The sequence below is a fragment of the Meles meles genome, chromosome 1 (genome assembly GCF_922984935.1).
Source record: "Meles meles chromosome 1, mMelMel3.1 paternal haplotype, whole genome shotgun sequence".
NCBI lineage: Eukaryota > Metazoa > Chordata > Mammalia > Carnivora > Mustelidae > Meles > Meles meles.
Window position 1 is genome coordinate 204,965,745 of NC_060066.1, and position 15,588 is coordinate 204,981,332.

The 15,588-nt window shown below is 56.0% G+C and overlaps 1 protein-coding gene across 1 annotated transcript in view; it reads right to left on the minus strand.

Moving 5' to 3' along the window:
* Positions 1-4,198: 4,198 nt before the first annotated feature.
* PADI4 (peptidyl arginine deiminase 4) overlaps positions 4,199-15,588 on the minus strand; it is a 36,910-nt gene continuing 25,520 nt past the window's right edge. The window contains exons 10-16 of the mRNA XM_046015815.1: positions 15,275-15,382; positions 9,944-10,098; positions 8,569-8,710; positions 8,241-8,343; positions 7,278-7,345; positions 6,521-6,661; positions 4,199-4,652 (exon numbers count right to left, since the gene is read on the minus strand). Of these exons, the coding sequence (XP_045871771.1) occupies positions 4,419-4,652; positions 6,521-6,661; positions 7,278-7,345; positions 8,241-8,343; positions 8,569-8,710; positions 9,944-10,098; positions 15,275-15,382 (951 nt within the window). The 3' untranslated portion in view covers positions 4,199-4,418. The remainder of the gene's footprint in view (positions 4,653-6,520; positions 6,662-7,277; positions 7,346-8,240; positions 8,344-8,568; positions 8,711-9,943; positions 10,099-15,274; positions 15,383-15,588) is intronic.

A 15,588-nucleotide genomic window follows, 5' to 3' on the forward strand; every position in this document is an offset into this window, starting at 1 on the left:
AACTCCCAGAGGGGGCGTGGCAAGTGCTACTGGAATGAATGAGCGGAGGAGCCCCTGCTGAGCCCGGTTCAGCAGCTGCCTCCCATCATCCCTGAGCTCACGGAGCAAAGGACAGAGAAAGGCTCCGGCACCAGGGACCCGCCAGCTAACTTTAAAGCAGTGTTCATGACATGGTTTAAGTGAGGGTCTGTGGTTGTTCTTGAACGGGTACCACATTCACAGGGTCCCAAGTTCAAAGGGGGCTTGCAACAGTGTCCCTCCTGCTCTCTCACCCACCCAGTTCCTTCTGGAGGCAGTCAGGGGCATGGGTTTCTTCTGTGTCTTTCCAAATGAACGTGATGCATGAGCAAGCAAACACGATGCTTATCCTCCCTCCTTATCTGCATGTAAGTGGCAGCAAATGCTACATAGTATCTATATCTTGCTGTTTGCCTTTCATAGTACAACTTGGAGAGAAGTTCATCCTGGCAGCGTGTGAAAAGCATCCTTATCCTTTTTTATGGCTGCCGGAGCCTCCCAGCAGAGCCACACTGGGCTGGGTAGAAACATTCATTTTCGGTCTTTGACAGTGACGCACGACGAGGTGGTGTGTAACCAGTGTGTAACGGCACAGGGGGCGTAAGCTGGGTCCTGCGTGAAGTCTGCTCGGCCAGCCAGACTTGTTAAATTCAGGGCTAAAAGTAGAAGTATCCCTCCCCGGAAGCATTAAGCATACAACGTAACTGTCGGGGTGGCTTTACTTAGGAAGCTCTTGGAGATAATGGGGCCAGCAGGGAAGACTCGAAAAGCCCTTCTGTTTGGGCTGAAAGTGGCAAATATTGAACGGGTGGGCGGCGCTCAGCACGTGTGTGTGCTCCTGCCTACACCCGCCGGCCTGCCCACCCTGCTGCTCACACCCACGCCAGCAGGAGGTGGGCCAGAGGGAGAGGATAGTCGGGCTGGGGAAGGGTTGCTGAGGTCTGCGTTCTGGCTTCTGGAGCCAAACAGTCTGGGAACTCTGTCCCCCTTGAGCTCAGACAGCCCTGCCTTGTGCAGGGTTCTGAGCGCACAGGGGGAGGACGCTCTCAACCTGGGGGACGGAGACCCCTCTGGGCATGGATGGGATCTGGAAGGATCTAGAGTGGGTCTTGCTCCCTCTCCAGGGGGTGTCCTGTTCACCACTGAATCCCCAGCACCCATAAAAGGATCCTGAACATAATAGATGCTCAATAAATTCTTGGGGTGCACATGATGACATGACCCCATGCCCCTCAAAAAAATACCTCAGTGGGCTTCCATCAGGCCCTCCAACCAAACTAAGGGCTTTGTGACCATGAGACAAGTTTACTTAGGCTCCCACAGGCCCCGCATGTTTGCTCATTGTAGATGGTGCGCCTCAGCTCTTCAGTAAATTTTCCTCAGTTTTTGCACAATCAACTCTGTGTACCTTAGCCCTATGCAATGTTATCTGTCCCTACATCTCAGTCTTTACTGATGGATTGATTTGAAGATTTATTTAAAGATTATTTTATGGGATGTCTGGGTGCCTCAGTCAGTTAAGCGACTGCCTTCGGCTCAGGTCATGATCCCAGGGTCCTGGGATCGAGCCCCACATCAGGCTCCCTGCTCAGCGGGGAGTCTGCTCCTTCCTCTGTCTCCTGCTCCCTCTGCTTGCGCTCTCTCTCTGGCAAATAAAAGACTAAAATCTTAAAAAAAAAAAAAAAGATTATTTGTTTTCAAGAGAGAGCAGGGGGAGGGTCAGAGGGATAGGGAGAGAGAGTCACAAGCGGACTCTGCCCTGAGCGCGGAGCCTGACCCGGGGCCCGATCTCATGACCCCAAGACCAAGACCTGAGCCGAAACTAAGAACTGGTACTCAACCGACTGCACCACCCAGGGGTCCCTTTATCTCAATTTTGTAAAAGGTTGAGTCTCGTCCCTTTCCTGCTAGGGTTTAGTGCAGGTGCAGCTCTTCAAGCTGTGGCCAAGGGATGCTCTGTTTCTCTCTGCCTCTTCTGCCTACCGTGGCTGGACACGGTGGTTCCTGACCTGTGGGAGGTGGACTAACAGCCCCTAAAAGACATCAGGTTCCAACCCTGGGAACCTGTAACATCTTGCACAGGAAGTCTTTGCACAGGGGACCACGAATCTTTGAGGTGGGGAGATCATACCAGCTTTTCTGAGTGGACCCTAGAAGCAGTGACAAGTGTCTTTATAAGAGAAGCAAAGGGAGCTTTGCCACACACAGAAAAGAGAGCAAGGTGACCCCAGCAAGTCCTGGAGGTTGCTGGTGGCCACCAGGAGCTGGGAGAGGTGAGGAGTGGACTCCTCCCGGAGCCCCCGGAGGGGACACAGCCCTGCCCGCCCCTTGATTTCAGCCCCCTTGAATCTGATTTTGGACCTCTCCCGAGAAGGGAGAGCACAAATTTTGGATGTTTGAAGACACCCGGTTTGCGGTAACTTGTTATGTACGGCAGCCGCAGGCAAGTAAACGGTGACTGCCGGGGAGGGGAGGAGAGGCAGCTAGAAAGTTCTGGTTTCCCGGGCACTGTCCTAGGATGGATTCTGTGCTCCGCTCTGTGGGGCTGCAGGACTTCCAGAAGGGGATTCCTCGCACTTGGGCTTCCCCGGTCCTTTGCAGAAGCTCCTGCCCTGTGTGTGGGGAGTGGGTCCATGAGGGGCCTGGGGCAGGCTCCCCTGCATCTGTCTTGATGCCAACCAAGGCTGCTTCAGTCACCAGCTTGTCCCTCGGTCCGTCTGCAGCTCCTGCAATCAAGCAAAACCTCTGGCTTCTGTGTGTTGAGCCAGGTAGCTGTCCTGTCGGTCACATTTGGGGACAACCTCATACCAACGCCCCTCTGGGCACAGTCCACTTTCTGGTCCACAAAAACCGCTCCTGCATCTTTTGCCGCAGCAGTTGTGAAGGGGAAGCAGCTGACTGTCTTCGGAGAAGCACGGTTTGACCCAGGTTTTTTGGATCCTTTTCTCTGTGGTCTGAGGACAGAGGCTTTGGAAGTCCAGCCTTTCCACCATCACATGTTGTCCACGACCACGTGGAAACAGTATGTCTGGGTGTTTTCTGAGCATCGCAGACTCTATGGAGTCGAGGTCTGGTCTTCATTTTTAAAATCTGAAGGCAGGGGCGCCTGGGTGGCTCAGTGGGTTAAGCCTCTGCCTTCGGCTCAGGTCATGATCCCAGGGTTCTGGGATCGAGCCCCGAATTGGGCTCTCTGCTCGGCGGGGGGCCTGCCTCTCTGCCTACTTGTGGTCTCTGTCTGTCAAATAAGTAAATAAAAAAAAATCTAAAAAAATAAAGTCTAAAAGCATCAGATTTCATTTTCTATAGAGGAACCTAAATCCCTGTGTCAGGGCCGTAAAAGAAACCAGACACAAGGCACACAGAGGGAGACGAGTGACTTCATCCCATAAACTCCCCTGGCTCCTGCTATGGGCCACACCTGGCTCTAGGTAGTCTGGGGACAGCATCAAACAAGCCCCTTCACGGGGCTTGGAATGGGAACCACACATGTGAGGGACACGGAGAATTCACTGGCGTCTGGATGGATCTCACGGAGCAGTCAAATCCTTACGCTCACGCCCCCCACCCCCAGGTTCTAGCACTGGCCGTCTGTTGCCTTTTCCTCAAAGGGCAGCACGAATGCAATTCCTGGCCTCACCTTGGCCCTTGGAATTTTATACGTATCCCTTTGGGGTCTCCAGAGACATCCCAGGCTGACGTGACTGTTCTGTCGCACTTCCTGCCGACGTGCTCGGAATCCGGTGTGCTTCCTGTATTTTTCTTTATCATGAAGCACAGAGCTGAGGTGTGTCGTTCACACATGCATGTGATCGTGAATCATCAGACGGGCCACTGTATGTCCCGGGATGCTCTCCCGGCTGGCTGCTGGGGAGCCGACTTCAGGGCAGCTCAGAGGAGAGATGGGCCGTATCCTCGGGGCTCAGCCCTCCTCCTGCCCCCCCAACCCCCAAAGGCTCCGTGGGAACTTAGAATGAGCTGGACTCAGATCACAGAAGATTTCATAGACCACGTATAGACCTGGGAGGAAAAGCCACACGTTGTAACACTGACGTCCAACACGTCCTGCGGCACCTTCCCGTTGGGAACATTCAGTCTGACCATGACAATGAGGGAACGTATGAAAGACAGCAATGACAGCGTGACCTCCCTGACAAAGAGATTATAAAACTTTATTGCAGCGTCTCACAGCAGAAATGAGTTTGCAAGGACAGGACTTTCTTGGGATCTTCAGAGGGGGTGCCCAGGGGCTCCAGGGCACAGCGGAAGGGAGCAAGCCGCCGCCGGGAGGGTAGCCACGCCCAGGGAGCTGACCTGTCCCCCAGAGCTCTTGCAACACCACACTGCAGGGTCCCAGCGCCTCTGGCTGGACCTGGGGACAGGAGGGGGTGCAGGGGACGGGCTCAGGGCACCATGTGCCACCACTTGAAGGAGAAGGGCTGCCGGCGCACGTTGGTGCCGCAGTGCACCTCCCCGTGTCGCACGTGGTAGGCGTAGAAGTCGTCGATGAAGGTGCAGTGCAGGCCCAGCGGCTCGAGCAGGGCGCGCACCTTCTCCTCCAGGCAGCAGCGGCCGTTGATGATGGGTCCGAAGGGCTTGGGGATGCCCAGGTGTTTGCCCAGCACCAGCATGTTCACCTGCAAAGGAGCGGGGTCCCAGCGCAGGGCCGACGGCGTGCAGCCCGCATCCCCGCCCGTGGGTCCCCTTTTCCTTCTGACCTTCCCCACTGGCAGCCCACTTCACAGATGGGGAAACAGAGGCCCAGACAGGTGAAGTGGGCCACCTCCAGCCGCCCTGCTGGTCTGGGCCTTATACCCAATTCTGTCGGACGATCAGATCTCACCGCTACACTCTCCTTCCCTCTCTGCCACCTTCTGGCAAATTCTCCATCACTCCAGGCCCAGCTCAAGCGGTATGGCCTCTGCGAAGCCGCCCTTGAGTCCCCAGTCAGTGCTCCTCCTCTGGGCTCCTCCCGCAGCTGCCAGCCCGATGCCTGGCCCATCGCAGGCTCTCAGTAAGTATCCGTTGACTGGATGAATAAAGGACTACCTTTTTGGTGTCGCTCTGCGTGTATTATCGTGTAAGGTAATGACTGTTTCCTCCCTTATACCGGGGGTGAGCGGAGGAGGATTCTGGCTCTAGGCCCACATGGGTTTGCATCCCAGCCCTGCTCCTCAATGGCTGTGTGACCTCAGGCAGGTCCCTTCACCTCTCTGAGCCTCATCAGCCCGACGAGCCCAAGTGGGTTTCCGTTGCTGTGACGCTCAGACGTCAGGCTCACGGAACGGGGGCGGGGTCCGTCTCTGGGGCTCGGGAGTCGGGGACGGGCCTCTCATTCTCTGTTATGGTCCAGACCCAGCCCCTGCTGAGTGTCTTGTACCCTGAATTTCTCAGCCTGTTCCAAGCCCACTCCCCAACCTCCCACTGCGGGCTCCTGGGGTGAGTCACGGCTCATGCTCAGGTTCCTTCCAGAGCTTCCAGCAGCCAAGGTAAGAGTGGGGCCGATGACTTCATTCACCCTGCCTCATCCCCTGCCCCGCATCAGCCTTCTTTCCTGCCTGGGAAACCCGGCGGGGCTGACACCAAGAAACAAAATGCCTGGGGCCAAGGAATTTTAGCCAAGGTGCCCCCTCCTGCCTTGTTTTAGCCACAGAACCTCTTCCAAATAAAATCCTGTGTGGTACCTTGATGCCTAAAACAGAACAAAGCCAAAATACCAGCTTTGAGGCAATGTCTTGGAACCCCAGTGACCTGGAGAAGCAGTTTGACGTCCCTGTGCCGGGGGCTCCTGGCTCCTCCCTGAATGTGACCTCCAGCCCCCAGCAGGAGAGGGCGGCTGCGGGGTCCCAGCAGAACTGCGTGAGGTTTCTGCCTGGCCCTCGCGTATACTTTGGAGAGATAGGGTCAGGGCACAGGGACGGTAAAAATACAATAGATGTGGCTTTGAGATGGTGCTTGGCAGGGAGTGGAGCAGTCACGGTGAAAAGTTCTTGCCAAAGGCGGGATCTCCCTCAAATCCCCCCTTCAGAGGACAGAATCCACCCAGCCTGGGCCATGCTAGCCTCGTGGCCTCAGAGAGGCCTTCCCGGACCACCCCATCTGAAATGGTGTCTCCCCACTCTATCCCTTCCAAATGCGACCCGAGAGCCGGGCTCAGCCCCTTGTTCTGCCCACCGCCCACCCATGACACCCGCACAGGGAAACCCACAGCGGGCAGTGCCATGTGGTAAGGGCATGGGCTCTGCAGCCAGACCCCCAGCTTCGAACCCTAGCCCCGAATCCCACGCCACCAGAGACCCGACATCTCTGTGCCTCCTCTTTGAGTAGGGAGCCTTGAGAGTCTTGGGCTCCCAGAGTGGTTGTGAGATGCCCAGAGCCACCCTGGGAGCTATCTGCGGCCACACAGACCCCAAGTCGACAGCCAAGTCCCCTGGATCTGCGCTCAGGGTCCCTGACTTCAGGCCATTGGCAAAAGTGGGCTGACCCCAAAGACCACCTTCCTCACCATGTTTGGAAAATAGGCTTCAGCCTTGAGGGTCCCTTTGGCCTCCTCCTGGAGCTTGAAGAGCTGGGGGATGTCGATGATGTCCCGCTCAGTCAGGCCCAGCTCCCGCTTCAGCACCTCCCGGTTCCAGTCGATGCAGCTCTAGGGGCGTGGGGGGAGGGGCAGAGGGCATGGTGGAACCAACTGGCATGGGGGTCAGGTGGGGGGAGACCGTGAGAAGGTGGAGGGCCTGGATGGCGGTGATGGGGCATGACAGGGCTGCCACGGGGAAGGGGTGGGGACAGCTGTGGGGGAGGGCGGTCTGGCCAAGGGAAGGACCAAGGACAGGGTCTGGAAGACAGTGATGGGCACCTCCTTCTCTTCCCTCCTTCCCTCCCTCTGTTCTGCTCAGTCCCTCTGCCTCTCTGGCTTCTGCCTGGGTGTCCCCGTCTTTACGGTCACTCTGTGTCTTTCTAGCACTTGGCCTCTCTCCTGCCAGTCCCTCTGTCTCTGAGAGTGTCCCCTGTCTTGCTGTGGCTCCAGCTTTCCCGACTTCTCTTTCTCTCTTTTCCTCACATCACCACTGTGCGTTCCCACAGTGGTGACTGAGGTCCGTCTGTCCCACACATTGACCCAAATCTCAAAGCCATTCACTAAGCCGACCCGCAGCCGGTGGGAGGCTCTGCTTTATGGCTCCCAGGGAAGGGACGGCAGTGGGGTGGGTGGCTCAGTCACCCCGGGCTGAGGCGTCCCCTGGGCCGGGCACCCAGGCTAGTACCTCTACGTATGAATTATGTTCTTTCAGCTTCTTGTCTTTCAGAATGTCCTTTATTTTCTGGTTTTTTCCTGTCATGGAGAAAAAGGAAAAAGAATGAAGATGAATTCAGAGGCTGATGTCCCTCTTCCCAGTAGGCACAGTGAGGACTCAGTTTTTCCATCTAGAAAATGGGGGCAGTTATGATTTCTAAGGCACAGGTTTGTGGTGAGCTTCGAGGAGGCAAAGGCCCTTAATAAAGTATTTCATCAGTGTAAGTTCTCCTTAAAAGTGTTTCTCTCACTCCTTTAAAGTATTTCCAGAGGGATCCCAGCTACCAAGAGGCAAACAGAGGTCTAACCATTGTCTGATGCCATGCAACGTACTACAGATATTAGGTAAAAACTCTCATCCACGTGGAGTTATCAACACTGACCCAGCTCACGTCTGCGAACTTGAGGATTTCCTTCTGTGCTCCAGCGAGAAGGCTCTTTCTTTCCCTCCCTCCCTTCCTTCCATTCATTCATCATTTGAGCCAGACTGAACTTTCCTCAAGTCCTCAAACACATTTCGCTTTCTCCTGCCTCTGCGCCTTTGCATTCGCTGTTCCCTCTGTCTGAGAGCTCTCTCTTCCTCTCATCCCACCGCCTGCCCCACTGGGCGAACTCCCGCTCCTTCCTCGTGATCCTGTTTGGTCTTGGCCTCCTCTAGGAAGCCTCTCTTGAACTCCTCCCAGACGCTCCCAAAGCGCCTGCGCCACCATTGTTTCCTTGACTCACTTCCCCAGGACCGTGAATGACCCCCCGCCTCCCCCCACCCCTGTGACAGGGGGAGCTACTCCGCCTGTTCACACAGCATCCCTGGAGCTCAGGGCACGGGAGGTGCTCAGAGGAGAGCCGTTGCCCAGAGGCCCCCATCTGGCCATGGGCGACCACATGAAGGCAGAGAAAGGACCCTGGATGGAAGAACGAGGCGGAGCCAACTTACTTTTGACGCCTTCAAATAGCGCAGCTTCCCCGTGGCCCTCCTTCAGCAGCTCCTCAAACAGTCTGTAGCAGGACCTGGGGCTGGCCAGGAGCAGCCTGAAGCCCTGGGGGCAGAAACACTGGGCTCAGAGGTCAGCTTTGCCCCTGGGGCTCCCAGAAGTGCCGGCGCAGACCCAGGCCGCCCGTCTCCTTTGTGCCCCCTCCAGGGGTTGAGGGGGAGCTGGTCAGGCTTGTAAGGCCGGGCTTCCCAAGCAGAGAGCAGACCGATGCTTGGGAGCCCAGGGAGCAGGCGTGTGGCTTCCTTCAGGCATCCCCCCCAGACTGCGCACCTTCTTGTGTGCTGGGACGAAGCTCAGGAACTCATCCACGTGGCCCACGTACAGCCAGTCGGAGTACAGCCTCACCGGGGCCTGCACCCGCTGGGCGCTGAGGAAGTCCTGCACGGCCTGGTGCATCTCGTGGTTCTCGGTGCTGCCGACACAGGATGAAGGGAGCGTTGTGGGGTGCGAGGGGCAACAGGGGGCCTCTGAGGGCATGGAGGCTTGCCAAGGGGGTCGAGGTTCTCCTTCAGCTAGGGAAGGGACTCAGAAGCCTGGATAACTTTATTCTATCTTCAAACATCAGAGGAGTTTACAATTTGCCATTCCAGTTTTTTTGGGGGGGAAACTGAGGCAACAAGTCAGTACAGTGGGTAAGACCAGAGCTCAGCCTCAGAGAGCACTGCCCACTGACTCAGTCCAGATGCTGGGGTTGTAGGTAAACATGGGGCTAACCCATATTATCCACAGCGACGTGGAGAGCCAATCCGACCTCAGTGGGTAATCCCTTGTTAGCCATGTAGCCCTGGGGACATTCCTTTGCCTCTGTGGCCTTCAGTTTTCCTCCTGCTCTGGCCTCCAGGGGCCTTCCTGATCTAGCCCTTTGCTCTTTCTCACTCCGGCTCCTCCAGCCACTCTGGCCTTCTTGAACACACCTGGTTCAGTCCTGTCACAGGGCCTTTGCACATGCTCTTTGATATTCCGGGAACCCTCTACCCCACCTCTCCCCACGGCCATGTCCTTATTGTCATTGGGCCTTAGCTCACGAGCTGCCTTCTCAGCGAGGCCCTCGGTAGTCTCCCTATCAGTTCCCATTCCTCCTCTGTCCCTATCTTTTCTCTTGGCTCTTTGAAATTATCTTATTTGTTTACCTTTGTGTCTCCCCTACTAGAATAGCGGCAAGGCCTTGCCTGTTAGGCTCATGACTGCCTTCCTTCCTAGCACAGGCACACAGTAAGTGCTCAATAAATGTTCACTGACGGAGAGATTGTAAGTGGCAGAGCTGGCATTTGAGCTTGGTTCGCCGGACTCCTAAGCTGTATTCTTTGCTCTGTGTTTGATTCCTGTCTAAGTCCCTAAAGTTTGTCGAGGCTCTTGTGTTGGGAGCACGCAGGGAAAGCTTCTGTTGTAGCCTCTGCTTTTCCATGACATCCCTGGGTCTCCCCCTCCCCCCCCTTTTTTAAGATTTTATTTATTTGACAGAGAGAGGCACAGCAAGAAAGGAAACACAAACAGGGGGAGGGGGAAGAGGGAGAAACAGGCCCCCCCGTGGAGCAGGGAGCCCGATGTGGGGCTTGATCCCAGGATCCTGGGATCATGACCTGAGCCGAAGGCAGACGCCCAACGACTGAGCCTCCCGGGTGCACCCCGCCCCTTCCCTTCTCACCTGGGGTAGCTGCTGCCCCCAAAGAGGATCCTGCCCAGAGGGTATTTCTTCTTCCCAACCGTGACCGGGGGGCTCACTTCCAGGTTTCCAAAGGAGTCGAAGGTAGAAGCCTTTTCGGTTTCGGTTTCGCGAGTCACGTAGCCAAAATCCGGACCCTGAGATGGGAGAAGCCCCGGCCAAGCGTTAGAGAGCACGATCCCTGCGTGAGGACAGGGTGGGGGCCAGGTCGCAGGCAGGATCCGGTAGCGGTCAGAGCCGGCACCGAGCGGGCACTGCTATGATCTGCAGGACACCGCAGGAGCGCTGACGCGGGTGGTAAGAAAAGGGGCGAGCACTTATGGGGTGGCCCATGCGTGCCTGCTGCTTTGTAAACCTTAACTCCGGCATTATAACAAATCTACAAAGCATCATTTTTGTTCTCATTCTGCAGAGAAGAACGAAGGTCAGAGTGGCGGGTGGTGGAAGGATCTGAACTGTGTCTCCAGCAAGCCCTCTAGGACCGCACTGTGCTCCATCCTGACTGGGCTGGAACCGGCCTCACCGAGGGGCTGTGATGTCCCTGCGTGGATCTTCACGGGAAGAATGGGTGGGCGACACATCTCACCCCCTCTGTGCGTTTCCTGTGGCTGGGGGGACGCAGCTAGTGGCTTAGAACAACACGTATGGATTCTCTTTTGGCTCCGGAGGTCAGAAGTCTGAAAGCACACTCACGGGGTTTACCCCACGGTGTGGTGGGGCCGGCTCCCTCTGGAGGCTCTGAGTCTGTCTCCTTGCTCTTTTAGCTTCTAGCGGCCAGTGGCCTCTTCCCTCAACTTCACGTCCTGTGTCTCCACCATCACGTGCCTTCTCCCACTCTGTCTTCCCTCTTCCAAGGAGCACCATGATGGTACAGAGCCCGCCAGATAACTCAGGGGCGCCTCCCCATCTTGGGGTCCCTGACTTAATCACATCTGCCAAGTCTTTTTGCCGCAAGAAAGCATCAGGTCCTGGGGATTAGGGCAAGGCCATGTTTGAGGCCACCATTCTGTCTACTGCACTAGCCCTAGCTTTCTACAAAAGGGGAACCGTTCCCAATCCCTCTTCTCCCTTTCTCTCTAACAGAGATGCCAGCCTGACTCCCATGCTCACTGTGCCCTAGAAACTTCATGACCGCAAAGCTGAGCCCAAAAGGCAGTGCCCACCAGCATCGGGGAGTCAGTTGGTCACACCCTTGTCCTGTGCTTGGCCTTCCCGACACTGCACGCTCTTGGGTCCTCTCAGTCTCCTGTGTATGGGACAGGGTGTCCCCAGCCTAGTCCCTAGTCTTTGATTCCCTACAAGTCTCTTCCTCTTGGTGCTGTCACCCAGTCTCACAGAACACCGACCATGTGCTGACAACCCCGGGTGTCTCCCTCCTGTCTGCACATCCCCACTGACCCCAGACGGCCATCCGCTGCTTGCTTGACTTCCCACTCGGGCGTCCACCAAAAATCTCACACTCGCCCCAGATGAAACGGTCGGCCCCTCTTCCCTCATCCCCCATCCCTCCTACAGTCCTCCCCACTTCAGGGCAGGATGGCTGCTGGTCACAAATGTTAAAGCCTGCCGTCAACTTTGGCTTCCTTCTCTCTCACAGGGGTCAGGGAATCCTGTCGGCCGGGCCCTCAAAGCATGTCCAGAATGTGGCTACTTTTCATGCCCAAACCTGCAGGCACATCGCCTCTCACTGGGTTACTTGCCTGATCCCTCCCTGCACCACCTGCCCCCACCCTGTCATCCACTCTCAACAAAGAACCAAAGCTTCCCTTTTATCACACCATCAGGTCATAATCCTCCTGCAACAACCCCAGTTTCCCAGAGTTTAAACAAAGAGCCTTGCAGTGGCCCACAGGACCTGCCCCTCACTCAGTCCCCTCCAACTCTCTGACGGTCTCTCCTTCTCCCTTTCCCTCACTTTTTCCTCCAAATCAATCCAGCTTTTATTGTATCTTTCAAACATCGCAAATGAGCCTGGAAAATCATCCGGCATCTTGCTAGTTCTCTAGCTGGACAACTTAGATCTTACTCGTCGGCCCACCGAACCGTTCCTTTTTCAGAAACATAGACACCGTCCCCCCAATTTCCCAATATCCTTATTTTTAACTCCTGTGGCTTGCTGAATCAAAGCTGCTGAGTTTGATACAAGTTCAATGTCGCTTCCTTTAAGAATTAACTCATCTTTCTGGGCTCAACACCTGGCCTCATCTGAACCCTGCAGATGTATTTCTCACCCAAGAAATTTTGGATTTCAACAGGAGAACCATTCTCCTGAACGACGACATTGATGGGGAAGTGAGTGTACCCAGACCTCGTTCCGGAAAGGAAGCCCAGGGGCCACGCCCTTGACCGTGCTCTGTACCCAACTGCAGACAGTACAGACAGGGCAAACGGTAGCCAGTTCTGGTCTAGTGCCCACCATTTGTCCACGCAGAGCCTTCTTCTTTGCAAGGAGACGGACTCCTACACTGATGTGATTGATGTCCCTCTGCAGGGCTCCCCTGGGGCCCTTCACAATAACAGTGAGTCCCTACCCGAGTGATGTCAACATTTTCTGGAACATCCACGGTCCAAGGCTGAGAACGGTCTTCGTCCTCAGTAGATGAGGCACAGAGACCTCACCCTTCCTCCGGCTTACTCTGCTCCGCCCCTTCTGGCCTCCTGGCTCTTCACTCAACATGCGAGTCTTGCAGCTGTCTCAGGACCTTTGCACTGGCTGTTTCTTCTGTCTCGTATACTCTCCACCCAGACGTCCATATAGCCAAATCCTTCCCCTCTTTGGAGTTTTTGCTTCAGTGTCAGCTTCCCAAAGGGGCCCTACCCTGACCATCCTATTTAGAATTGCTCTGTAATCCCCCACCCCACCACTTCGGCACCTGGGAGCCCCTTGATTCTGGGTTTTTTCTTCCTACAGCGCTAGATTCCACTTTCCAACACGCAATATAATTTACTCATTCACCATACTGCTTGTTTATCGTCTTTCTGGGCTAGAATGTCACCTCTGTGAGGGAGGGATCTTCGGCACTGCTCACGGATAGATTCCAAGTGCCTGGAGCAAGGCTGGGCACAGAGAATGGGCTCCAGGGATATATGATGAATGAACGATAAGTTCATGTGCGTCACTGCCTTGGCCGTTGCCACGAGAGGGGCTCAGTTCCACAGGCTGCAGGCTTGGATTTCTGAAGGTGAATGAAGGTGCGCCCTTTGCAGAAGTGCCCCCCGCCCCCAGGAGTGGGAGGGGCAGGGGACACCCCCACATGCTACCTGATACCGTTTCTGGCCCAGACTTAGACACCTGTCACCCTGTCCACTCTCCTCGAGTCTCTGTCCACTGAAGCCCCAGAGTGTGCAAATCCATTCTTGAAACCTGCTGATCTCCGTTTTCACAACCCGAGAGCACACCTGGGCTCACCTCTCGCACTCACTTGCACTGAGCTGGCTTTCATCGCGTTATTGTGTTTTAACTGTTTACCTTCCCAGCTGCCTTCTACTTACAGTAAGCGCCGCTGGTTTTCCACTTATAGGTGGGGTAACGTTTACCGACACGGTCTAATGGGGAGAATACCCACTGTGCGTCAAGCTGTGCGCTAAGCGGCCCCTGAGTGGTGAAAAGGGAGATGACAGGGCAGTGATTTATAGCAAAACAGTCCCGAAGAAACCAACGAGGTACCGCAGCCCAGAATGCCAGGGACCATGGCGGGGCATCCTTCAGCGCCAGGGATGGTCTCACAGTGGAGAGCACTGCAGCCGAGACCTGGAGGCGGGGACACCGGCAGACGTGGGAAGCAGGAAGAGCATTGTGAGCAGAGGGAACAGCACATGCAAAAGCTATGAGGTGAGGAGCAGTTGGGCACATTTGAAGAACGGGAAGGCAGCCTGTGGGATTTGGAGCTGGGTCAGGGACGGGGAGAGTGGCCCGCAATGGGTTTGGAAAAGCCGATGAGGATGCTGTCTGGTGACAAGTTTGCCTTTGAGCCCAATTCTCTTCCTGAGTGATGGGCGTCGGAAAACCACAGCCATGCTTGCCTAAGAACGCGTCGCAGCCTCTCATTCAAACCTGGGTGTGAGAGAGGCGGGGACCCCTGTGTTGAAGTGTCCGTCTGCCGGGAAGGACTCGGGAGATGTGGCTGGTGACGTCAGAACATCTGGCCTCTGTCGCCCTGGGAACATGGCAGTGGGAGACCGGCCACTGAGCAAAGCAGGGCTGAAAGCAGGGGGAGGGACTAGGGGCCCCACGGGCCAGCGGGATTATTTATCCCAGTGGTGGTCCTGAAACAGGGGTAACCTGGTTCCAGTCAGAGAGACGCCATGGATCCAAAGAAGTCTCTCTGTCATCACCACCCAGGGCAGGGGAGTGGGCGAGACTCAGATGAGTTGCTGAGTTGAACTCAGATTTCCTTTCAAAGCCTCCTGTGTGGGCAGGGCTGCCTCGTCTTCCCTGGGGCTCAGGGTGCTCCCCGGCAAGCAAACCTTGCACCCCACACCCCACACTCCTTCCTCCGTGCTTCCCCGGTGCCTGGAGTCAGGGGCTCTCAGCGCCCGGGGTGTGCGCCTGGCGGTGCACGGAGGACAGAACTCCCCAGGGCCAGACCCGCCCAGTTTCAGTACCAGCTTCTCCTCTCTTCGTGTGACCTTGGAAAAGCGGTTGCCCCTCTCTCAGCCTCGGTTTCTTAATCTATAAAATGGGCCTAGTGATAATATCTAGATTAAAGGTTGCCGGACAATTTAAATGAGTCAGGGCATGTAAAGAATTTGGCATCATGTCTGACACAGGACGCATGCTCGATGAACGTAACTGTTCCTATCATCAGCGTTCTGCGCTGAGCTTACGCGATCCTGCCGGGCTAGTCCTGCTTGATTCACCGACATGTCACCCCACCCCCAAACACCTGCAGAGTCACACCTGGGAAATGACCACTCTGATCCCCACACCCACCCCATAACCCCCACAAAGGCCAGACTCCCCTCCCCCAAAAGACAGAGCCTCTAGCCAGACACTGAAGAAGGTTCCAGTCCTGGCCCAACCCACACCTTGCAGCAAGAACATCTTCAGTGGAACAAGGAAGCCACAGCCGCACCTGATATCCTTGGCAGGGTTATTTTGAGGACAGGCCAAACTCATGGCTGGAAAGAGCTTTGGGAAAGGGAGAGCCAGATCTCATCTCAGCGGTGACAAAAAGGCCATGGCCCGCCTGCATGATCGCTGCCCCAGCAGGAAGGGCTCGGGCTATGGAGCCGGGGTGCTCGGCCACATGTGGTGAGGAAGGGGGCCTTGGGCAGGGGGATCTCAGCAGCCGCGGCCCCACCAGCACGTACCAGCAGGCATTTGATGGGGAACTCCTTCAGGCCCCTGTTCCTCGGAGAGTCAAAGACCACAGGCATGGTCTTGTGTGGGGCTTGGATGTAGCCGATTTCTATTTCGTCCTGTGCAGAGCAAGGGGAAGGAGGGCTGATGGGCATGGTCGTGACACCCAGTGCAAGGAGGGGCCTATGGACGCATTCACTCTCCCTCTGTGGTCAAGGGCAAATTCCTGTGCAGTGATCGAGGAGGGAACAGAGCTTATCATCCCGTGTGTGCACAAAAGGTCTCACCCCCACTGCTGGTGAGTGCTGGGGCTGAGTTCTGTAAG